The 24480-nt window shown below is 54.7% G+C and overlaps 1 protein-coding gene across 1 annotated transcript in view; it reads right to left on the bottom strand.

Moving 5' to 3' along the window:
• NFAM1 (NFAT activating protein with ITAM motif 1) overlaps positions 1 to 24480 on the bottom strand; it is a 50527-nt gene that overhangs the window by 3670 nt on the left and 22377 nt on the right. Inside the window, exons 3-5 of the mRNA XM_055252577.2 lie at positions 23473 to 23585; positions 11478 to 11576; positions 387 to 476 (exon numbers count right to left, since the gene is read on the bottom strand). Coding sequence (XP_055108552.1) covers positions 387 to 476; positions 11478 to 11576; positions 23473 to 23585 — 302 coding nt within the window. The remainder of the gene's footprint in view (positions 1 to 386; positions 477 to 11477; positions 11577 to 23472; positions 23586 to 24480) is intronic.

Genomic DNA, 24480 nt, shown 5'->3' with positions numbered 1-24480 from the left:
GCAGTGTGGACACCGTGCCCCGTGGTAGTTACAATGGCTCACAGTGCATGGGCACAGCTGGGTCCCAGGCAGCTCTCTCACTACAACATTCTACCCTCACTGAACATCTATGAGGTGGGTACTGCTCGGTTGCTCAATCTGCACACAAGGAGATTCAGACACAGAGAAGTCAGACACCTCAGCCAGGGCTGCACAGTGGTTAAGGGACAGAACAGGAACTCAAACCCACCAGTCCTCTTAACCAGCAGGCCAGCTGCCACAAGGAGAGGGCTGGGATTCCACAGCAGGTGGCTCACTTCCATGTCCCATTTGCCCCCCCACTTCACCGGTGATGGGAGGGTCAGATGGAGTGAGAAGCCAGGCTTGGTGCCCCAGCACCTGTGTACCTGGGAGAGGGGGCTCTGCTTGGCGGCGGGTGGGCTGCCATCCTCACTCTCGATGCAGGCATAGACCTCGGTCTCGTGGCGCTGCAGAGCCTGCAGGAGACGGGGTGCCAGGATCAGGGGCAAGTGTGTAGAGGGGCAGTCCCTGGCCCCAGCAGCCAGCCCCCTGCCTGTTACACACCCCACCGTGAGAGCCCAGGGGAGGGTGAAGCCCAGCCACACCTTTGCACCTGCCACCCCCTTTCCCAGAGTCACCTTGCCCCTTCCCTGCCGGTACAGGGCTGACCCCTCTCTGTTCTCGGCCACCTCCCTAACCCCCCTTAAGGACCTCCAGTAGAGCCTCGTATTCCACCTGGAGGGTTCTATCCAGGCTTCCACCTGGCTGGCAAGAGGAAGGGCCAGGCCTCCTCCTGCTGTCCCTGCCTGTCCCTAGGCTCTTAAGGGCCTGGCAGCCAGCAGCCCCCTGCATGATATCTGTGGCCACTGCTCCAACAGGATGCCCCCATGACCTCTGCCTTCACCCGCCCTGTTCCAAAGACCCAGCCCCTGTGAGGGTCCTCCCACCCACCCGTACCCTCTAGCTCTCCCCAACCCCCACCCCAGCCTGTATTCAAGGATAACCCAGGAACCTACTGGGGTCACACTCCCTGGCCATCGAGCCTGTGCCCTTCTGGGGGATCCAGAGTCCAGTCCTGGTTCTCAGCACACCCCTCATCCCCCTTGCCTGTCACTTTCCTTTCATTCCCCTCAGCCACCCCTCCCGGGCCACCTGGGCTGCCGTCATCACCCATATGCGCCTCCTTGGAGGTCTCAAGCTCCTGCCACCCACTCTCTGACCATGGCCCCCCCATAGCCCAAGCCTCCTCCCAGGAAGCCCGAGTCAGTGTTGAGTTCATCTGGGCTTGGAGGCCCTGCCCCTGGCCTCATGGCTCCTGCACTGGGTCATGTCAGAGTCCTGCTCCCACCAGCATCTCACCAGACTGGGAACCCCTTGAGGGCAGGGACAATGCCTAGTCTATCTCTGGGTTTCTGATTCTATAGCTGTACTTGGCACAAAGGGAGCAGCACCAAATGAGCTATGGTGAGGGGACTTCCTGGTCACTTGGGTGTGTCCTAGGCCCACTCACTCTTGGCCCAGCTAAGAGAGGCCTAGCCAGAGACCTCAAGATGGTAGAAAGAACCAGGGCTTTAAAGTCAGACAAGAGTAGGTTCGAATCTTGGCTCTGACTTTGGCCAGCCAAAGGCAACCCCTTAACCTCTCCATGCCTCAGTTTCCATGTCTGTAAAATGGGAATAATCACATCTATTTTGCAGGTTCAATGCATGATTAAATGAGATACTGTGCACAAAGGGCCACACACATAGTCAGGGAAGTAGTAGGTGCTTAATAAGCTGCTGTTGAATGGTCAAGAGAGGCATGAGGCCTGCCCACCTCCCCTCTCTGGGATCACAGACCGGACCCTCCCTCAGAACCTGTTGGACTCCGGAGCAGAGCCCACCAACAGCCTAAGCAAGAGCAGAAGCCTTTCCTTCCTGAGTGTACGTGTCATATGGATGCCGGCTGGTTGCCAAGGAGGCGGTTTCCCTGGCAACAGGCAAGCAGGGGTTGCTGAGGCAGGCTGGAGAGACAGGTGGTGCTCAGAGGCAGGAGAAGGGCGGGAGGCAGGAGGGAAGGAGGGAGGGAGGCAGGCGCCAAGAGGCAGCTGGGCATGAAAATCCAAGTAATAAACCATTTGGTGCTTGGGAGACCCTCACTTCAAGGGCATCAGACACGGGGATGGTGGGGCGGCCCTGGGGACGAGTTCAAGGGGTCTCTGAGCCAGAAACAGGCTGGGTCTGGGGAGAGGGGCTTCCAACCTGCTTCCTTGTAGGAAAGGGACCAGGGCTGCCCCAGGAAGAAGCCTCATTTCCAATGGAGGGAAACTTCCAAGGCCTGCCCTGCCTTGTGCGGCCTTCGTGCCTGCCCGGAGCACCAACCACCCCGGCTGGCCTGGCACCCAGGATGGGAATGTTCCTCTGTGGTCCTGTGCTCCCAACCCTCCACCCACCCAGGCCCAGACCCCTTCGAAGTCTCACAGATCTGACAGTCTCTCTGAGCTAGATGATTCTGGTCACAGAGAGAAGGGAGGGGAGCAGCCTCTTTGCCCATGTCTCAGCAGGGGAGCAGATCTGGGGTTCCCTCTCCCTCCTGCCCAGCTCAGCCGGGCTGCCCAGAACACATGAGCCCAGAGAGGGCAGGTGATGAGGGCCAGAGAAGACTAGCCTGCCCTGGGATGCTGCAGGCCCTCAACCCATACAGTGGGGGGGTCGGGGAATAGGCGAGTGGGTGGTGGAGCAGTGGGCAGAGCAGGAGCATCTGCGGGGCTGAGGGCAGGGGAGGCTGCGGAGGTGGCCACCAATTAGCAGCTGCTGAGTGAGGCCTTTGACAAGTCCTGACCCGCTGGGTGCATTTATATGCAGGGTATGACCTGCATAACCAGGCTGTGAAATGCAGGGTGCAGCTTTGGCAACAGGACACTCTTTGAGCTCCTGAACCATCCCCTCCTGGCCCTCCCTTAGGTATGCCTGCTGGGAGATTGCACAGGCCTTGGAGTGGGCCACTTGTGGGGCTGGGGCTGGGCTGGGCTGCGCTGGGGGTTGGGGGCTGGGGGCTGGGAGGGTGCTGGGCTGTGGCTGGGCTGGGTGTTGGGGGCTGGAGGGCTGGGCTGGGCTGGGCTGGGGGCTGGGCTGGGCTGCAGCTGTTTGTCTGGGATCCAGGCCCTCCAGGCCCTTTGCCTCCTGCTGCCCAGTGGGCAATGGTGCTGACCCCAGTGGTCATCCGACTGGCAGAGGTGTGAAATCAATGCCGAGGCCTTCTCCAGGCAGCCTGAGGCCAGAGCTGAAGTTAGCGTCCCTGGGCCTGGACCTAGTCTGAGAGTCCTGGACATTAGGGGTGATGGGTGAGATCTGGGGGTGTTGTTCAGGAAGGAACACACTCTGTGGAGAAGCAATTCAGCTCTAGACCAGGCACTGGCAATGGGGAGCCCCTGAAGGCTTTCCTCACCAGGCATCAGAGTTGTGTGTTAGAAAGGTCCCTCCAGCAGCAGCTCGGAGCAGGAACGGGAGCAGGAGGGACTGGAGGCTGACAGCAAGATCGAGGATGCTGGGCCAGGCTGGGCTGGGACAGAGCCGCTGGGCAGGTGGGGGTTCTGAGTACTGCTGCTGAACGAGGATGCAGATCACATCCTGACGCCTCACATTTGCTACTCAGTGTCCCCCGCTCCCTGTGCTGGGCCCCATGGAACCCCGGACACCCTGGGAGGTAAGAACAGGCTTCTGCCCATCATATAGTAGGTGACCCCTGAGCACTTACTGTGTGCTGGGCACCAGGAGGCTCTAGATTGACAATAATCACAGTAAAAGGTGGTCATGAAGGCACTGGAGAGACTCAGAGAAGGAAGATAGGGAGGTTGGGATGGGACAGGAAAGGGGAGAGGCTGCAATTTTGAAAGGGAAGTCAGGAAAAGGCTGCACTGAAAGGTCCCATGAGGGCAGAGAGCTGAAAGAATGAGGGAGCGGGCCGGGTGTGGTGGCTCATATCTGTAATCTCAGCACTTTGGGAGGCTGAGGAGGGCAGATCACCTGAGGTCAGGAGTTCAAGACCAGCCCAGCCAACATGGCAAAACCCCATCTTTACTAAAAATACAAAAATTAGCCGGGCGTGGTGGCGGGTGCCTATAGTCCCAGATACTCAGGAGGCTGAGGCAGGAGAATCGCTTGAACCCGGGAGGTAGAGGTTGCAGTGAGCCAAGATTGTGCCACCGCACTCGAGCCTGGGCAACAGAGTGAGACTCCGTCTCAGAAAAAAAAAAAAGGGAGCGGCCGTGGCCAGTGTCAGGAAGGCCACCCTGGGGCAGAGGGAACAGCCAGCACAGAGGCCCAGGGCACTGACCTTGACCCTTGGTGAGAGGGGAACCTCTGCGGGACGGTGGCGGTCGTGAGAACTGCTTCACAGACCTCCGCTTCGAGGGATCAGAACCGACCAAGGGCTCAAAACCACCCAGCTGCTGGGCCCTGAAACCTGTCACCACATTTGCATGGAGGCCACATGCCTCTGACCTGGGCACTCCTCACACCCCTAGGCAGTGTGACGGTTTAGGGGCTACCTTCCCTTGGGATCAGACCTGCTCCACGGAGGGGCTGCTCTCCCAGTCTTCCCCAGTCCCTTCCTCATTTTCTCTCGCAGAGGGTTTCTCCAGTAAAACCCTTGCTCACCTAAGCCCATCTTGGTGTCTCAGTCTCAGAGGGCTCTGAGCAGAGGGCCGTGATCTGTCGATGGCTTACCAGGATCACTGGCTGCTGCCAGGTGAAAAACGAACAGGGGTCTTGGGGGTGGGGATAGGGGGACACAGGAAGGGGAAAGGATAAAAATAGACCAGCTGCTGAGAGACCAACTGCAGGACTCCAGGCAAGAAACAGGAGTGGCTCCCACCAGTGTTAGTGCTGGGGCAGTGAGAAGGGCTGGATTCTGGATACGTTTTGAAGCAAGATTTGTTGATAGATCAGACATGGGCAGTGATTGAAAGACAGATGGAGAGAACAACTTCAACATTTCCAGCCTGAACAACGGGAAGGATGGAGCAGCGACGAGGAGACGGGGGTAAGAGGCACTCAGAGGGGTAAAAAAATTGGAGTTCGAGGCTGGGCGCGGTGGCTCACATCTGCAATCCTAGCACTTTGGGAGGCTGAGGCGGGCGGATCATTTGAGGTCAGGAGTTCGAGACCAGCCTGGCCAACATGTTGAAATCCCATCTCTACTAAAAATACAAAAACTAGCAAGGTGTGGTAGTGCACACCTGTAATCCGAGCTACTCAGGAGGCTGAGGCAAGAGAATCACTTGAACCTGGGAGGCGGAGGTTGCAGTGAGCCGAGATCGTGCTACTGCACTCCAGCCTGGGCGACAAGAGCGAGACTCTGTCTCAAAAAAAAAAAAAAAAAAAAAATCGGAGTTTGGTTTGAGAGAGATGCCGCTTAGACATTCAAGTGGGGTTGACTCTGGTGTTCAGAGGAGATGTCTGGGCTAGAATGGGAGTTGTCAGGATATAGATGGTCTTCAGAACCTTGTGGCTAAATGAGATCACCCAGTGAAGGGAGTGAAGAAGAAAAGGGGTCCCAGGATGGGCTCCAACATTTACTCCAATCTTTACAGTTCAGGGTTCCACTGGTTCTGGAAGAAGAACAAGTGAAAGGGGCTGAGGAGGCGTGGTGGTGAGGCTGGGGAGGATCAGGAGAATGTGGAATGTTCTGGAAGCAAGTGAAGAAAGTGTGTTGAGAAGGAGGGAGAGCTCGAGGGTGTCAGATGCTGCTGATTCATCAACAAAGGTGAGGACCGAGAAGTGCCCATTGGTTTAACAATGTGGAGTCAATGATGACCCTGAGAAGGAAGGTTCTGGCGAAGAGGAGGGCTGCAAGTCTACAGAGAGAAACAGAAAGGAGAGGGAGAGGGGCTGAAGGTGAGAGGGCTCTGTCAACGCTGGAGGAACTCTGTTCTAAGGTGCTGTGGAGAAAGGGCAGGGAGCTGGAGGGGGATGCGGCCTCAAGGAATTCCAGATGGAAGAAATCACAGCATGTTTGCAAGCTGTAAACCAATATTGTACTGTTAACCCTATTTTGCGGATTATGGAACTAAGACTCAGAAAGTTTAAGTAGCAGACCCAGTAAGCAGAAGAACAAGGCTCGGATGGGGGTTTTGGTGGGTTTGTCTGACCCACCCCAAATTCATGCTTTTAATATGTCAAGTTTTTTCTTTTCTTTTTAAATTTATTTTATTTATTTTAAGACAGAGTCTCACTCTGTCACCCAGGCTGGAGTGCAGTGGCATGATCTCGGCTCACTGCAACTTCTGCCTCCTGGGTTCAAGTGATTCTCTTGCCTCAGCCTCCCAAGTAGCTGAGACTACAGGTATGCACCACCACGCCTGGCTAATTTTTGTATTTTTAGTAGAGAGGGGGTTTCATCATGTTGGCCAGGCTGGTCTTGAACTCCTGACCTCAGGTGACTCGCCCACCTCGGCCTCCCAAAGAATAGATCAAGTTTTTTTTAAAACAAATTGAAGTAGTACAGCTTTTTTTTTTTCATGTCATAATATGCCATGAGCACTCTTCCACATGAATAAAAAGCAAGAATTGACATAATTAAAAGAAGAAATAGACAAATCCACAATCATACTGGCAGATTTTAACTCACTTCTGTTAAAAATTGAGAAAACAGGCCAAAAAAATCAGTAAGAACCAGATGTGGTGGTATGCACCTGTAATCCCAGCTAATCGGGAAGTTGTGGTAGAAAGAGCACTTGAACCCAGGAGTTCAAGACCAGCTGGGCCACATAGTGAGACCTCATGAAAGAAATTATTTATTTATTTATTTATTCATTGTTTTTTGAGTCAGAGTCTTGCTCTGTGGCCCAGGCTGGAGTGCAGTGGCACAATCTCGGCTCATGGCAACCTCTGCCTCCCAGGTTCAAGCGATTCTCCTGCCTCAGCCTCCTGAGTAGCTGGGACTACAGGCGCCTGCCACCACGCCTGGCTAATTTTTTTGTGTGTGTGTGTATTTTTAGTAGAGACGGGGTTTCAGCATGTTGGCCAGGATGGTCTCGATCTCTTGACCTCATGATCTGCCCACCTCATCTTCCCAAAGTGCTGGGATTACAGGCATGAGCCACTGCACCAAGCCAAAAAAAAAAAAAAAAAGTTTAATTAGTAAGGATCAATTGTTAATCCTTAATGAATGAGAGTACTCATTCAACAGTTTTGAATGTCTAATTATATTATGGCTATGTGGTGTTTTTATTTTAACCTAATTCCACGGTGATCAGAGATTATGTTCTGTATGGTTTTTAATGCTTTTGAATTTTTTGAGACTTGCTTTATGGCTCAGTTTATATTCTGTGTGCACTTGAAAATAACATGTACCATGCCTGGTACAATGAGTATTCTATATACGTCAATTAGGCCAAATTTGTTGATCATGTTGATAAAATATTCCATATCCTTATTTTTATTTTTTAATTTATTTTTGAGACAGAGTTTCACTCTTGCTGCCCAGGCTGGAGTGCAATGGCGCGATCTTGGTTCACCACAACCTCCGCCTTCCGGGTTCAAGCGATTCTCCTGCCTCAGCCTCCCAAGTAGCTGGGATTACAGGCATGCGCCACCATGCCTGGCTAATTTTTTTGTATTTTTAGTAGAGATAGGGTTTCTCCATGTTGGTCAGGCTGGTCTCGAACTCTCCACCTCAGGTGATCCACCAGCCTCTGCCTCCCAAAGTGCTGGGATTACAGGGGTAAGCCACTGCGCTCAGCCCTCCATATCCTTATTGATCCTTATTAATTAAAAAAAATTTTTTTAACGGGGTCTTGCTATGTTGCCAAGACTGGTCTCAAACTCCTGGGCTCAAGCAATCCTCCCACCTCAGCCTCCCAAGTAGCTGGGATTATAGGCGTGTGCCACCACATCACATTAAGCAAATGACATTTAAGTAACCAGTGAGGCAAGGAAGAATTCTCAATGGAAATTTTAAACTGAAAGATAATGAAAACATGACATATCAAAACTTGTGGGATGCAGCTAAAGCCATATTAAAGGGAAGTTCATACTATAAGTGCACAAATTAGAAAAGAAGAAAGATAGGAAATTATTTAAGTATCCACCCAAAGAAGGAAGAATATATTTAAAAAAAAAACCTTCCCCGGAGACTGGGAAACAAGACAAGGATGCCTGCTATCACCACCTCTATTCACCATCATTATATCAGAGGCCTCAGGCAGTGCAGTAAAGTGGAAAAAAATAAGATGTAAGGATTGGGCCAGGTGCTGTGGCTCACGCCTGTAATCCCAGCACTTTGAGAGGCCAAGGTGGGAGGATCACTTGAGCCCAGGAACTCAAAACCATCCTGGGCAATATAGTGAGACCTCGTCTCTACAAAAAATTAAAAAATTAGCCAAGTGCGGTGTCTCACACCCATAGTCCCAGCCTCCCGGGAGGCTGAGGTGGGAAGATCACTGGAGACCAGGAGGTGGAGGTTGAAGTGAGCCGAGATCACACCACTACGCTCCAGCCTGAGTGACAGAGAAAGACCCTGTCTCAAAAAAAATAAAACAGGCCATGTGTGGTGGCTCACGCCTGTAATCCCAGCACTTTGGGAGGCCGAGGTGGGTGGATCACCTGAAGTCAGGAGTTCGAGACCAGCCTCGCCAACATGGCGAAACCCCGTCTCTACTAAAAATACAAAAAAATTAGCCGGGTATGGTGGTGGTCACCTGTAATCCCAGCTACTCAGGAGGCTGAGGCAGGAGAATCGCTTGAACACGGGAGACAGAGGTTGAAGTAAGCCAAGATTGCACCATTGCACTCCAGCCTGGGCGACAAAAGCAAGACTCTGTCTCAAAAAATAATAATAATAAATATAAATAATAAAAATAAAACAAAATAATGAGGATTGGAAAGGAAAAAGTAAAACTTGCATTATTCATAGATGACATGACTGGGTTCATAGAAAATCCAAAGGAAGGCCGGGCACGGTGGCTCACGCCTGTAATCCCAGCACTTTGGGAGGCTGAGGCAGGTGGATCACGAGGTCAGGAGATCCAGACCATCCTGGCTAACACAGTGAGACCCCGTCTCTACTAAAAATACAAAAAGATTAGCCAGGCGTGGTGGTGGATGCCTGTAGTACCAGCTACTTGGGAGGCTGAGGCAGGAGAATGGCATGAACCTGGGAGGTGGAGCTTGCAGTGAGCCGAGATCGTGCCACTGCACTCCAGCCTGGGTGACAGAGAGAGACTCTGCTCAAAAAAAAAAAGAAAAAGAAAGAAAAGAAAAGAAAGTGAAAATGGGGACAAAACCTTTACCCTAAAACCTTATCAAGAGGATTGATAAAATATAACAGGTGTAAAGTCCTACCATGATCCCTGGCACATAGTAGGTATACAACAAATGGCTCTTGATACCATTATCATTGTTGTGACTGTCAGTCTTCTCCGCCCAGGCCCAATCCCAGCTAGTAGACCCTTATGTCAAGGGCTTGGCAAAGTTCTATGACCTCTACTCTCCAAGTTGCCTTGCAACTCTGCAGGCAGTTAGGTCTCTTCACCTCACTCCAGAGAAGTCAGCCTGCATCCTAGAGGCTTCGAAACCCAGGCAAAAAAGAAGCTCTGCTCAAAAGAGCTCTTCCATTAAAAATAATCTCATAGAAAGATATTTATTCATGTGGAAAGATGTTCATGAGATGTTCATGAAAAAAATAGCTGTATTACTCCAATTAAAAAAGAAGTATGTGTGATTGTGTATGGGTTTCTCTGTATATATTTATAGAAAAAATACTGGAAAATATATTAGTCAATGTTCTTTTTTTTTTTTTTTTTGAGACGGAGTCTCGCTCTGTCGCCCAGGCTGGAGTGCAGTGGCGCAATCTCGGCTCACTGCAAGCTCCGCCTCCCGGGTTCACGCCATTCTCCTGCCTCAGCCTCTCCGAGTAGCTGGGACCACAGGCGCCCGCCACCACGCCCGGCTAATTTTTTGTATTTTTTAGTAGAGACGGGGTTTCACCATGGTCTCGATCTCCTGACCTCGTGATCTGCCCGCCTCAGCCTCCCAAAGTGCTGGGATTACAAGCGTGAGCCACCGCGCCCGGCATATTAGTCAATGTTCTTAGTATTTATCCTGGAAGAAGATGGGATTAGGATGCTGGTTATTTTCTTCTTTTATATATATATATATATATATCTCACATATGTGTATGTTGGGGGAGAGGGAAAGTGAGAGTGAGAGCGAGAGAGAGAAATATTTTCATCTAACAGTTGACACCAGAATCCCTGGTAGGGAAAATACCACTATGAGATGCTGGGAGACAGGAGAGAGCACGAGGAAGTCTCCGGCCACGTGCAAAACCGTGGCTGACGGAAACTCCCCGGGATGGGGAAGCTAAAAGCCCTTTGAGAACCGTCACATTCCACTTGGAATCGTTGGCACTGCCCCACAGGCACATTTCCTTGGCCTCGCTGCCACCCGCCCCATCCTCAGCAGACAAGGCCATATCCTGGACGTCCTCTGTGTGGCGTTTTGTGGCATTATTAGAGTGTCAATGTTGTGGAAACAGAAACGGCAGCATGTAGGAGCAGAACCCAAGCGCCAACGCAGCCAGGGGGCGTGCACCTGGGGAGCGTGCACCTGGGGAACCTGCAGGGCCCCAGAAGGGCTGTGTGCCTTCCAGGCGTGGAGTGGGGAGCCCACCTGGCGGTGCCGGATCTCACGAGATGGGGACCCCAGCTGGCACTGGGTGGCATTTGTTCTTCACTTGCTCTACTTGGAGCATATGTTGTTCGTGGAGCCGAAAGGAACGTAGCAAAAAGAGTGTTCCCAGCCCTCCCGGGCCCCAGCCCCTGGGCAGAGGGCTGGCTCGCTGGCCGGGCTGGGGCAGCCTGGCCTCCTCGGCCCCTACGCTGCACCCACCTTCCACTTCCTGGAGATACGCCCACACCTCCAGGAAGATTGTTTCAGAAAATGCCTACAACACAGCAGAGAGTGGAACAAACAGGGTCCCAACGCGTGTCTCTGCTGTGATTGTGACCATGTAAGACAATATCTGCATGTGTCAGGAGGGCAGAGAGCAAATAATTAAAAATCACTGATGTGTTAAGGGCGTAGGATGGCGCCTGACCTCTTCCTCTTTTTGTGATTTTTGTTGTTTATACAATAAAAACAGGAGGAAGTGGTAACAGCTGTTTGGTCAGATGAAGGCGCCTTCTTCATTCTTCACCAACTTGTGCTGTCACTACCCCTTGTCCCAGAATGAGGATCCATGCCAAGGAGGGGAACAGGGCATGGGGGGCACCTGACATTTGTATGCCTTCCAGGAGCCCTGCACGTGTCATCTATTTTCAGCTTCATAGAAATTCCACGAGGTGAGAATTGTTATCCCCATTTTACAAATGAGGAACTTGAGGCTAAGAGAGGCCACACAGCTGGTACAAGACTGAGCCAGACAGACCCTGGTACAAGACAGACTCTGCCTAAGGCCTGAAAGAGGTGGAGGGAGCCGGGGGCCCCAGGACTCACTGTGTAGACAGATTCTGAAGGATGCTGCTTGGCGCTGCTGGCAGATCTTGGATCTGGGCACTTCCTGGTGGGGTCCTTCCCTGGACCCCGCATCCGCTTCTGTAAGGAGAAAGTCGTCAGGGCCAGGGATGAGTGGCTTTCGTCTTCCTCCCCGCACAGACCCCACCAGGGGAAAGGATGGCAGATTGTCATGAGGTCACACAGAGATTCATCACTCAGTCTCTCCCACTCACCCTCTCCAGGGAAACATGGCAAATGCCTACAAGACCTGCATCGGGCCATTCCTGGAGACACAGGTAATGGAAAAGGCCCACACGAGGTGTTGTCCCTGGACAGAGCACCTGGCTGGTAGGGACACAAGCTACTGGGACCAGTGCCAGTGGGGCAGGGCCCCAGGGACCGAGCCAGCAGCCATGGGTGGGCCCCTAGTGGTGCCAGCCAGGTCCAGTGTCCAGTCCTCCTGTGCTGTCACTGGCTCTGGCCTTGAGTGAGCCAGTTCCCCTCTCTGGACCTTGGTTTATTTATTTATTTTTTTATTATTATTATTATTATTTGAGATGGAGTCTCACTCTGTTGCCTAGGCTGGGGTGCAATGGTGCGATCTCAGCTCACTGCAACCTCTGCCTCCCGGGTTCAAGCGATTCTCCCACCTCAGGCTCCTGAGCAGCTGGGACTACAGGCATGTGTGCCACCACGCCTGGCTAATTTTGTATTTTTAGTAGAGACGAGATTTCGTCATGTTGGACAGGCTGGTCTCAAACTCCTGACCTCAGGTGATCCACCGCCTTGGCCTCCCGAAATGCTGGGATTACAGGCGTGAGCCACCGCGCCCGGCCATGGGTCTTGGTTTCTTCAGCAATAACCCTCCTTTGTGAGATTGTTGCAAAGTTACAAAGAAGGCACAAGGAGTAGGTGCCTGGTGCTTAGGAGGTGGTGCTTAGAAGGCCCTTGGTCAACCAACACACACTTGATGGCACTGGCAAGCCAGGCAGTGTGAGGAGGTGGGCACTGTCCCTACCCTCCTGGAGTTTAGGGACCAGTGAAAAGATGAAGGATGAACCAGTGGTTTTGCCAAAACATGGCATGTGGGTTGATCGCCAGGCACAGAGCCTCTGGCACACAAGGAGGAAACCAATGCCCCACTGGGCAGAAGCGATATTAAAGGTGAAATCCTGAGGGCAAGAAGTTCATTTAGCAAAAGAGGGAGGAGGGAGCCCCAGGTAGAGGGAACAGCAGGTGCCAAGGCCTGGAGGTCTCCAGGCACTTAGAGAAGGTCAGCATAGGCCGGGCGTGGTGGCTCATGCCTGTAATCCCGGCACTTTGGGACTCGGAAGCCGAGTCAGGTGGATCACCTGAGATCAAGAGTTTGAGACCAGCCTGGCCAACATGGCAAAACCGTGTCTCTACTAAAAATATGAAAACTAGCTGGGCGTGGTGGTGGGCGCCTATAATCCCAGCTACTTGGGAGGGTGAGGCAGGAGAATCGCTTGAACCCAGGGGGCGGAGGTTGCAGTAAATCAAGATCATACCATTGCACTCCAGCCTGGGTGAAAGAGCAAGATACCATCCGTGCCCCCCCTCAAAAAAAAAAAAAAGAAAGGAAAAGAGAGAGAGAGAGAAGGTCAGTGTGTGGCCAGAGAGGGGAGCCTGCCTGGGAGGGGCAGGCGTGGCATGGCCGTGCAGGCTGCCTGAAGAGCATAGGAAACATCTGAGGGCTGGAAGTGGGAGCGCCAGGGTCAGAGCTGTGCTGGACAAAGCTCCCGGTGGTCGTGGTGGAGGCTGGGCCGGGCCTGCTGGGAAGGTGAAGGCTGGGGAGTCAGGAGGCGGTACAGGCAGCCCTCCGGAGGCAGAAGGAGGTGGCCTGGACATCCCCCTTCATTGCAGGCACCACACTGCCACTGCTGACAGTGGAGCCACAACTGCCTCATCTCAGGGCAGAAGCTAATTAAAAACCCTGGCCTCCTGCCAAACCCCAGCCCATTTACTGTCGGATTAGCTGCTGAGAGCTACTTGACTCGCAGGCAGAAGCCGGAGCCACCCCTAGTCACAGCACATAATGGCTCAGAGCACGGAGCCAGGTAGGGCTCTCAACACCTGACCTGCCTTCTCTCACACACCCTCCACAAACCGCAGGTGAATCTTTCCATCCTCTGTGTTCTGTACATGAGGGAGTGAAGGCTCAGAGAGGGCAGGTGACTTGCTGAGGCCATGCAGCCAGGAAGTGGCAGAGGCAAGATTTGAATCCGGGTCTGTGTTTCACCAAGATATTGACGAGACAGGAGCTGGAGTTTTGACTCCTCTGCTTAGTTAGAATGTGTAAGCCTCACAGACACAGAGCAGTGCTGGCATCTGTGTAGCCAGCTGACAGTTTATGAAGTCTGCTGGGACTTGTCCTTATTTTCACTTAATTCTCATAACAGCCAGAGGAGGTGGGCATGGAATTGCCCATTTAACAGACAGGGAGCCAGGTGCAGTGGTTCATGTCTGTAATACTAGCACTTTGGGAAGCCAAGGTGGGTGGATCACTTGAGGTCAGGAGTTCGAGACCAGCCTGGCCGACATAGTGAAACCCCGTCTCTACTAAAAGTACAAAAATTAGCCACGTGTGGTGGTGAGCACCTGTAGTCCCACCTACTTGGGAGGCTGAGGCGGAGAATTGCTTGAACCTGGGAGGTGGAGGTTGCAGTGAGCTGAGATTGGGCCATTGCACTCCAGCCTGGGCAAAAAGAGTGAGACTCCATCTCAAAAACAAAACAAAACAAAACAAAAACAGAAGGGGGAAGCTGAGGCTTGTCCAGCTGGTAAAAGGCTGTCCTTGGAGCAAACCCAGATGTGTGTCCTGAAATCCGGGGCCGCCTCCCCTCCACCACCTGCTTCTTGACGGCACCGTCACAGTCAGAGGCTGTGGTCCTCCCAGTGCACCTCGGTGCCTCCTCTTGTCAAGGCAGCTAGGGACCTAGTGTCTGTCTCTTTGCTGAGCTGGCCGGCCTGGACACCACCAGGGCTGAGGATGTGAGCTCATGGGCAGGGGGTCTCCCAGGAGGCTGACCTGGGCTCAGCTCTTTGGACCTACCGGGACTGGAAAGCAAGGTCCCTGGAGCTCAGTTAGCTCTTGGTGTCCCTCCCTGGCCCTCCTACGCGCTGGGCCTGGGCTGGGCATGGAGGACCCTGTGGTGAGCAAGACCCACGCCTGGCCTCGAGGCTCTGTTAGTGAGACTGATGGGGTTGCCAGAGAAGTGAGTGCCACTGGGGGTCCCAGGAAGGAGCCCCAAGACTGCAGGGGACTGAAGCGGACGTCTCAGGGCCATCTTGCGCTGTCTTCTGAAGACACGGGAGGAACTTCAAAGCTCTCCCAGTCTAAGAAGGTGTCTTAGGCATTTCGAACAGCTCAGGGGCAGGAGTGTCATGGATGCACAGAAGAATGGACAGTTAGACGGAAAGGAGGAGATGAGCCACAGGCTGGCACGGGTGGGGCCACGAAAGGCCAAATGCCATGGTGTCTACCCGAAGGGCAGTGGGGGCCACCAGGGCAGGGAAGTGGCCGCAGTTGCATTGTATAAACCTCTCTCTGCTGCCACAGATGCGGGGTGGACTGTAGGTTGGGGCTGGCAAGGGGAGGAGGCAGAATCTCCAGGAGAGAGGCCTCCTGGGGGTGCTGGGTCGGGGCAAGGGGTCCCGTGGAACAGGGAGGCAGCCTTCTTGAAAACCCACATTACACTACGGGGGTGGGGCTGCTTTGCTCCCTGCCCACCGAGCGCTCTGTCCTCGGGGCCAACACTTGCCTTTCAACTGTGATTTTCAGATGAATCACTAGTGTGGCTTCTCTCACCGCGCCCAGCTCTCTGTGGCCCAAGTCTCCCCTCCCTAGTAGACGGTGGTGGGACAGGGAGTCACCAGGCCTGGGCTGAGATCCAGCTCTGCACACCAGGGGTGCTGCCATCAGCAGCTCAGGAAGCCTGTTGGGCCTCAGTTTCCTCCTCTGTAAAATGGGAGCGATAATGGGGCCTTGCCCACCTCACACCCTGGCCACTTCTGCCTTGTCTTCCAGGTCCTTGCATGCATTTATCCTGTCATTCCTTCCACAAGCATACACTGTGTGCCAGGCTCCCCCCAGGTGCTGGGGACACTAAGTCCCCCACCTGCAGGGGCTATGCTTTGGCAGGACAGACAGCATAAAGACAGATGCCAGGGTGTGACGGAAGCCAGGGTGTGGCAGCAGAGACCCATATTCCAGGAGAGGGTGATGGAGCCCAGCCTGGGACGCCTAGGAAGCCCCGGGGAAGGGGCTGGATGCGGGACAGACTGAGTGCAGGGCTTGCTGAGGGATGGATGTGGGGAGAGAGAAGAGCCTGAGCATCTGGAGCACGTGTGCTGGGACGCAGAGGACTTGGGGACTGAGCACTGCTCTGGACGCACGAGGTGGCGGCGCCCTCAGGCCCCCACGTGGGGCTGTGGACCATGGTCTGGAGCTTGGGGAGAGGTCTGAGCAGCAGCATCTGTGGACAGGGAATGCCACCTGCAGAGCAGAACCTTCGCTGCAGGAGCACAGACAGAGCACAGAAGGGCTCAGAGGAAGGGGCCTGGGATTTAGAGTCAGAATTTAGAGGTCACCAAGAGGGGGGTGACCCAGCAAAGCTGCCTATGGGGTGGAACAGAACCAGGAGGGCATGGCGTCCTGGAACCAAGAGGAGGAGTGTGCTGTGAGGCGGGAGGCCTGCTGTGTCCAATGCCATGAGAGGATGAGGGTGAGGACGGGCCAGCCGCAGGGAGAGCTTGCTCTGGGAAGACCACCTTGACCCCTCAAGCCAGGCGGGAGCCCCAAGACCTACTCTCACAGCAGGAATCATGGTGATCGCTGCCTTCTCAAGAGAGAGACCTCTCCTAGTACTCAAAGCGCCTCAGACCCACACTGGTCCCTCTGTGCCTTCTTTTTTTTTTTTTTTTTTTTTTTTTTTTTTTGAGATGGAGTTTTGCTCTGTCACCCAGGCTGGAGTGCAGTAGCGCAATCTAGGCTCACTGCATCCTCCGCCTCCCGGGTTTAAGCAATTCTCTGCCTCAGCCTCCCGAGTAACTGGGATTACAGGGGCCCACCACCATGCTCGGCTAATTTTTTTTTTTTTGTATTTTTAGTAGAGACGGGGTTTCACCATCTTGGCCAGGCTGATCTTGAACTCCTGACCTCATGATCCACCTACCTCGGCCTCCCAAAGTGCCAGGATTACAGTTGTGAGCCACCACGCCCGGCCCCCTCTGTGCCTTCTACAACCCCATGACACAGCTCCTCTGTTTGGCATCCCCACTGGGGAAACTGAAGCCCGGACCGCCCAGCTCAAGCTCGCAGAAGTTAGTAAGTGGCAGAGCTGGAACAGAACGAAGGCCCAAGTCTGTGCTTTTAAGCCCCCTGCTGGTTTCTACTTCCTTCCTTCCTGAACAGGTCATGACAGCATAACAGCTGATCTGCCCAGCTAAGAGTTTAGCTTGCTGTGTTCCCAGCCTCTGTACAGGGCCTGACACATAGTAGGTGCTCAGCTCTGTCGCCCAGGCTGGAGTGCAGTGGCGCAATCTTGGCTCATTGCAACCTCTGCCTCTCAGCTAATTTGTATTTTTAGTAGAGGTGGGGGTTTGCCATGTTGGCCAGGCTGGTCTTGAACTCCCGACCTCAGGTGATCAGCCAACCTGAGCCTCCCAAAGTGCTGGGATTATAGGCGTGAGCCACCGTACCCAGCCTAAATGAATGAATTTAATGACAGGTGTGAAAGGGCCCTATAAATGGTAAGCCCTTCAGCAAATGTTTATTGAGGGCCTAGTATGTTGGGGGGCCTGTGCTAGAGGCTGGGGCTTGGGCAGGCAACAGGCCGAGAGGTACCCAGACTCACAGAGCTGGCCTTGAGGAAGAAATGGAGTAAGCTCAGGGAACCTACAGATGACGAGGGCAGAGGCAAAGGAGGTGTCAGGGAAGAAAGCCATGGGGTCAGAGAGGGCCTCTCTGAGCTGGGTACATGGAAGCTGGATCCAGAAAGCAAAGAAGGAGATCTCTGGGAGGGATCCCACGTGCCGGAACACAGAGAACAAGGAGGGCCTGGGAAGCCTCTGCTGTTGAAGGGCCTGCGGGCAGGGCTGACTGTGCCACCTGCGGGTCATCCATTCCTGGGCTCTACCCCCATCCCTGCTGCCCCAGCCCCTCCGGGCAGACTTCATGCATCTCCAGTTCTTGCCACCCTTCAGCTCCCACCTTCCCGGGGGTATGAGCTCCGTGCCCTCCCTGCCGGCCTTTGCAGAAGTCAGGTGCAGGCATTGCCCCGGGAGGCAATGCCATTCTTCCAGACTCGCCCCAGTGGAGTCGCACACTCTGCGCTTTGTCCTCACTGTCCCCAAAGCTGCCAACTGCGGTTCGGGTCCACCCTCTGCCACTTCTGGTTGGTAGTTTCCAGCTTCAATTCATTTATCCACCACCGCAGGTGCTCCCGGGTCCTCTGTGCCAGGAGGGAGCCTCTTTCTACTGGACTCTCTCCTTACCCCATCCTGCTGCTGCCATCAGGGGCATCCACAGTGAACCAGGGGCTCCCAGGGCTGCTTTAGCAATGCAAACGCAGCAGCTGCTCTGGCCTCCGGGTTCTCTTTCCCTACCAGCCCAGGCTCTCACATCAGCTATCCTCCCCAGGTACAGAGGGTGTGTGGGCAGCAGGAAGCTTCTACTGTGTGTCAGGCACCCAACTGGTGCCTCAGAAGTGCTCTCCTGCAGATCACCTGAGGTCAGGAGTTTGAGACCAGCCTGGCCAACATGGTGAAACTGGGTCTCTACTAAAAATACAAAATTAGCCGGGCGTGGTGTCGCACGTCTGTAATCCCAGCTACTTGGGAGGCTGAGGCAGGAGAATCACCTGAATCTGAGAGGCGGAGGTTGCAGTGAGTCGAGATCACACCATTGCACTCCAGCCTAGGCAAAGAGTGAAACTCCATCTCAAAAAAAAAAAAAAAAAAAGTGCTCTCCTTCCACGTTCACTTAGTGGGCAGGGTCTATCCTCCTTACCCCTTTTCCAGAGGAGGAAACTGAGGCTCAGAGAGGATCCATACTTGACAAGAGGGCTTGCTTTCACCCTGTTGGCACTCAGCCTAGTGATGACACTTTGCAGACATTCCTGGAAGCACAGGCAGGGTGGTGAGAGGAGGAAGAGGAAGGCAGGAGTCACTGAGGCCATCCTGGAGGGGAGGGAGCAGTGACCAGAACTCAAGCCTTGGGCTCTGAGCTTTGTCCCCTCCTTTACTGATACTGTGATCCAGTCTCTATGGTCTGGTCCCATCTTTGTAAGGCAGGAGCTGGGGTTGCTCAGCAAATGCGGGGCTCAAGGTTAAGATCTCGCCTGGCCCCGTTGTGTTCCTTGCCCACTGTGTTTCATGTACACAGAGGGCACTTGTGTGGGTTACTCCTGTAAGCCTGGGTGGGGGTCCGCAGGCGGTGGGAAGTCCCTTGTCACCTGTGCCGGAAGCCCAGTTTCTGTGTCCACGCCCCAGCTCCTCCCCTGGCCTCGTTTTGAGTGCCTGGGGGCTGCTCGGTAGTGAACAAATCGAGAGATACCCTACTTGCTATCATCATGGGAAAAGCAGAAGCGGGGAGGGAGGGCATATATTGAGGGCGAGAGTTGGGTGTGCAAGAAAGGCCCAGGCTGGGCACATGGCAGGTGCACACTCGTGCTGGCTTGAGGAGGGAGGCGGCCTGAAGCCGGCAGGTCTCCATCCTAACCCTGGGTTCATGGAAGCTGAAGGAAGTGTTTCCCACCCATCTCGGGTCTTCTTGGCTCAGCTCGTCCCTCTGACTGGGCTGGAGTCAAGGCGGAGCACAGAGCCCTCCTGGGCTTCACAGTGGCACCCAGGGCCTGCGACTTGCTTCACCCTGAAGCTCATTAACAGGGCAAGGTCAAAGTAGGACCATTAGCACCAGTGTCAGACCCATAGGAAGGAGGGGAGCCAGCATCGTCACTGAGGCCCTGACCCAGCCACCGGCTCACAGAAGGCAGGAAATGCAGCCCCTGGGGCTCCCGGGGGGAAAAGGGGCCAAGCTCATGTTTTTTTTAGCACCTCAGAGCCTTCTTGGAGAAGCCATGACATCCCCAGCCTTAAGACAAGGATGGGAAACTAAGGCACAGGCTCCAGACCCAGGCCTGCCACTTGCTCTGACCTTCAGCTTCCTCGCCTGCTCTTCCAGTCCACAGCTCACCTGACACCTGCCTGGCAGGCCCAGATCCAAACACCCCCAGGCTCAGGCCTTACTCCCCGAGGGAGCAGAGCAAACCGCTCGCACGAGTCCCTTTGGGTCCGCTTCCAGCCTTTCACCCACTTTGCTCACCACTTCCCTGAGGCCACCCTGGTCCTGGCTCCTGTCACCTCTGCCTGGACTTTGCAGTAGCTCCTCACTGGGTGTCCCTCACCCAGACAGAGGGTCTATCAGAATCTAGGTCTGATCTCACCCCCTCCCTTGTATCACATAGAGTAAGGGCTAAACTCCTTTCAGTGCCCCCTACCTGGCTGCATCTCCTTCCACTTCCCATCCGTCACTCTCTGTGCGCTCAGGCTACACCAGCCACATGGGCCCCCATGCAGCTCCTGGGACACCCCATGCCCGCTCCTGCCTGAGAGCACCTGCAGCCACTATTTTCCCACTGGCACGCCCAGCCCTGATGTGCACCTGCCTCCCTCATTCCAGGCGCTTCTCCATTCCCATGCTGACCTCCCTTCATATTGCTGAGTTTCCCCCAATAATTATCCCATCTGATATATACGACCTACTCACTGGATGGTTCATCGTCTGTCTTGCCTCAACAGGAACGCCAGTTTAATGAAAACAGATTTCCTTTCTTTTCTTTTTCCTTTTTTTTTTTTTTGAGAAAGAGTCTCACTCTGTCGCCCAGGCAGTGGGGTGCCATCTCGGCTCACTGCAACCTCCGCCTTCCAGGTTTAGGTGATTCTCTTGCCTCAGGCTTCTAAGTAACTGGGACTACAGGCGTGTGGCCACCACACCCGGCTAATTTTTTGTATTTTTAGTAGAGACAGGGTTTCACAGTGTTAGCCAGGATGGTCTCAATCTCCTGACCTTGTGATCTGCCTGCCTCGGCCTCCCAAAGTGCTGGGACTACAGGCATGAGCCACTGCACCCAGACCTTCCTTCTTTTTTTTTTTTTAGATGGAGTCTCGCTCTGTCGCCCAGGGGCTGGAGTGCAGTGGCGCCATCTCAACTCACTGAAATCTCTGCCTCCTGGGTTCAAGCTATTCTCCTGCCTCAGCCTCCTGAGTAGATGAGATGACAAGCACGTGCCACAATACCCAGCTAGTTTTTGTATTTTTAGTAGAGATGGCGTTTTGCTATGTTGGCCAAGCTAGTCTTGAACTCCCGGCCTCAAGTGTCTCAGCCTCCCCAAGTGCTAGGATTACAAGCATGAGCCACCGCACCCAGCCTCTTTATTTTTATTTTTTTGAGACTGTCGCCCAGGCTGGAGTGCACTGGCGTGATCTCAGCTCACTGCAACCTCCACCTCCCGGGTTCAAGCGATTCTCCCACTTCGGCCTCCCAAGTAGCTGGGATTACAAGCGCCTACCACCACACCTGGCTAATGTTTTTGTATTTTTAGTAGAGACGGGGTTTCACCCCGGGGGTCAGGCTGGTCTCAAACTTTCTTTCTTTTTGAGATGGTCTCCCTCTGTCGCTCAGACTGGAGTGCAGTGGTGTGATCACAGCTCACTGCAGCTTTGACCTCCTGGGCTCAAGCGATCCTTCCACCTCAGCCTTCCAAGTAGCCCAGGACCACAGGTGCATGCCACCATGCCTGGCTAATTTTTTAAAATGTTTTGTAGAGATGGGGTCTCTCTCTGTTACCCACGCTGATATTGAACTCCTAAGCTCAGGAAATCCTCCTGCCTCAGTCTTCTAAAGTGCTGGAATTACAGGTGTGAGCCACCATACCTGGCAGACAGAGATTTCTTTTTTTTTTTTGAGACTTAGTCTTGCTTTGTCACCCAGGCTGAAGTGCAGTAGTGTAATCTCACTACAACCTCCACCTCCCAGGTTCAAGCAATTCTCCTGCCTCAGCCTCTGGGATTACAGGCACCTGTCAATGCGTCCAGCTAATTTTTGTATTTTTAGTAGAGACGGGATTTTGCCATGTTGGCCAGGTTGGTCTCGAACTCCTGACCTCCAGTGATTCACCAACCTTGGCCTCCCAAAGTGCTGGGATTACAGGCATGAGCCACCGCGCTTGGCCTCAGAGAGAGATTTCTTGATTTCAATTTGGTCATTGCTGTATCCCTGGTGCCTAGAACAGGGCCTGGAATGTTGTAGGTTTTCAGTGTTTGTTGAATGAATGAACACATAAATTCCTGTGAAAGAGAGCTCTTCTCTGGGTGTGGGTAGGGTCTCGGCCTTTGGATGCAGGGAGACCCCGGTGATGGTGCCGGTGTTCACCCTTCACACCCAGGGCTGTCGCTGACTCAGCTGCCCCCAGGCTTGGCCCTGAAGGTCCCCGGAGGGTGGAGCAGTAGCCTGAGCTGCTAACAGCAGCCTCTGACGAGCCCTGACCCATCACCTTTGCACCCCTGAGCCTGGGAGAACCTGGTACCCGCTGGGCACTGCATCCTTTCACTCAGCATGCCGTCTGAGCACTGTCATGTGCTAGGCAAGGAGCCCGTGAGCAAGACTGCCTCGGCCTCTGGCCCCCTGGCACTTGCTGCCAGGCAGGGAGGGTGGGCCGGCATCGAATAGGAATCCATAGGGCTAGGTGACAATGAGCGTGAGGGGAGCCCCAGCAGAGAGGCTCCCTCCCCAGGCAGGTGCCACCCATAGCGTGAGTAGGAGCCGTCCAGGTGAGGAAATGCACCAAGCTGCCTCATCCTGCACTCTAGCCCTGACTGCAGTACACTTAACTATGCCGCCCTGGGCAAATGACAATGTCTCTGAGCCTGACCTTCCAGAGCTGTGAAATGGGAAAAAGCCTCCTCATGGAGTTATGGTGGAGGGTGTCTGGGAGGGTGTGTGGGAGGGCGAGTGGGAGGGTGTGTGGGAGGGCAAGTGGGAGGGCGAGTGGGAGGGTGTGTGGGAGGGTGTGTGGGAGGGCGAGTGGGAGGGCGAGTGGGAGGGCGTGTGGGAGGGTGTGTGGGAGGGTGTGTGGGAGGGCGAGTGGGAGGGCGAGTGGGAGGGCGAGTGGGAGGGTGTGTGGGAGGGCGAGTGGGAGGGTGTGTGGGAGGGTGTGTGGGAAGGGGAGTGGGAGGGCGAGTGGGAGGGTGTGTGGGAGGGCGAGTGGGAGGGCGAGTGGGAGGGCGTGTGGGAGGGTGTGTGGGAGGGCGTGTGGGAGGGTGTGTGGGAGGGCGAGTGGGAGGGCGAGTGGGAGGGCGAGTGGGAGGGCGAGTGGGAGGGTGTGTGGGAAGGGGAGTGGGAGGGTGAGTGGGAGGGTGTGTGGGAGGATTGCTGGAGGGCGTGTGGGAGGGTGAGTGGGAGGGTGTGTGGGAGGGTGAGTGGGAGGGTGTGTGGGAGGGTGTGTGGGAGGGTGAGTGGGAGGGTGTGTGGGAGGGTGTGTGGGAGGGTGTGTGGGAGGGCACCTGTGCGAGTGGCTGGTAGCCCCTTCATCCCTTCCAGCCTGCTGGGATCAAGAAAACCTGAGCAGGGATTCCCTAATCTGGGGAGCTAGAAATGGTAGGCAGGAGGGCCTGCAGCCTCTCCCAGGTTCTCAGAGGGACGTGGGACCTGGGAAAGCCTGCAGAGCCCTGGTTTCTTGCAACGAGATCAAAAGGTGCCCCATGGCAGCACAGGGAGCGGCACAGGAGGGGTGCCCCCAGCCCCGGTGCAAGGGGCCACAAGGGCCACCTGTTACAGGTGTGGATGTTACCTCACCAGGGCCCACCAGACGCCCTGCAGAGGGCAGGCACGCAGCCTGTCTGCCCCCGGGAGGCACCCCCAGCCCGTGGCGTGTCGGGTGGAGGGGCTGCGTGGCTGTGAGCATTGATCCCGTACCTTCTTCCAGAGCAGCAGGGCCGTGCCCACTACACTCAGGACACTCAGGAGGCCGGTGAAGCCAAAGAGCAGGAGCTTCTGTGGACTCTGCGGGGGCTCTCGGTACCCTGCGTCTAGGAGGAAGTGCAGGGGAGCAGAGGGGTCAGTGACCCAGGAGAAAGCGGGGCACACACACCTGATGTTCTCCCTCACTCAGGACTCTGTTTTCAATGCTACCCCGCCAACACGCTCCACACCCCACTAGGCCCCCTGGGAGCCAGGGTTCGGGCCTTCACTGTCCCCCTCACTCCTTTTCATGTTCACTGCCTTGATTCTCTGTAAAGACAGGGACCATTTGCTCTTCCGGTGCCCCTGCCCCAGTGACCTGGCTCCCCTGCAGGCTGCTTGTAGGGCCCTGAGCGAGATGTCTCCCCTCTCGGGGCCTCTTCTTTTCCCTGTGTGAGGTGGTGATAATACGGGTAGATGTGGCTAGGGCTGAAGGAGGCGGGTTTATCCTGGGACTGACAGGGGGCTGCACTCAGGCTAGGTGAGGCCCAGCCTTCCCACCCCATGCCATCCCCTGGTCCCTCCTGCTGGCATCCAGTCCTCCTTCCCCTCCCCCCATCCATCCATCCATCTGGCTGGCAAAAACACACGGAGTGCCAACCACGTGCCAGCCACATGAGCATGATTTCCCCAACACTGCCTATTGTCAGCCACCAGCCCATATGGGCACCATCTCCTTCAACCTCATCCAAGTCTTTGGAAGGCAGAGGATCGCCATGAAGACCAGGCCCAAGATCACATCGGGCAAGCAGCAGGACAGAGGCTCAAACCCAGGTCTATGGGATTCCGAAGCCACCAGCTCCTTCCAGGGGATCGCAGAAGTAGGTCAGAGAATCAGGGCTTTGGTGATGGCTCACTCCTAACTTTTGGGATCATCACTCCTTTGAGAATGTGATGAAAACTGGCTGGGTGTGCTGTCTCATGCCTGTAATCCCAACACTTTTGGAGGCCGAGGTGGGCGGA

The sequence above is a fragment of the Symphalangus syndactylus genome, chromosome 18, assembly GCF_028878055.3.
Source record: "Symphalangus syndactylus isolate Jambi chromosome 18, NHGRI_mSymSyn1-v2.1_pri, whole genome shotgun sequence".
Classification (NCBI taxonomy): Eukaryota; Metazoa; Chordata; class Mammalia; order Primates; family Hylobatidae; genus Symphalangus; species Symphalangus syndactylus.
Note: the sequence above shows the minus strand (reverse complement) of the source record. Positions and strands in the feature narration are given on the sequence as shown.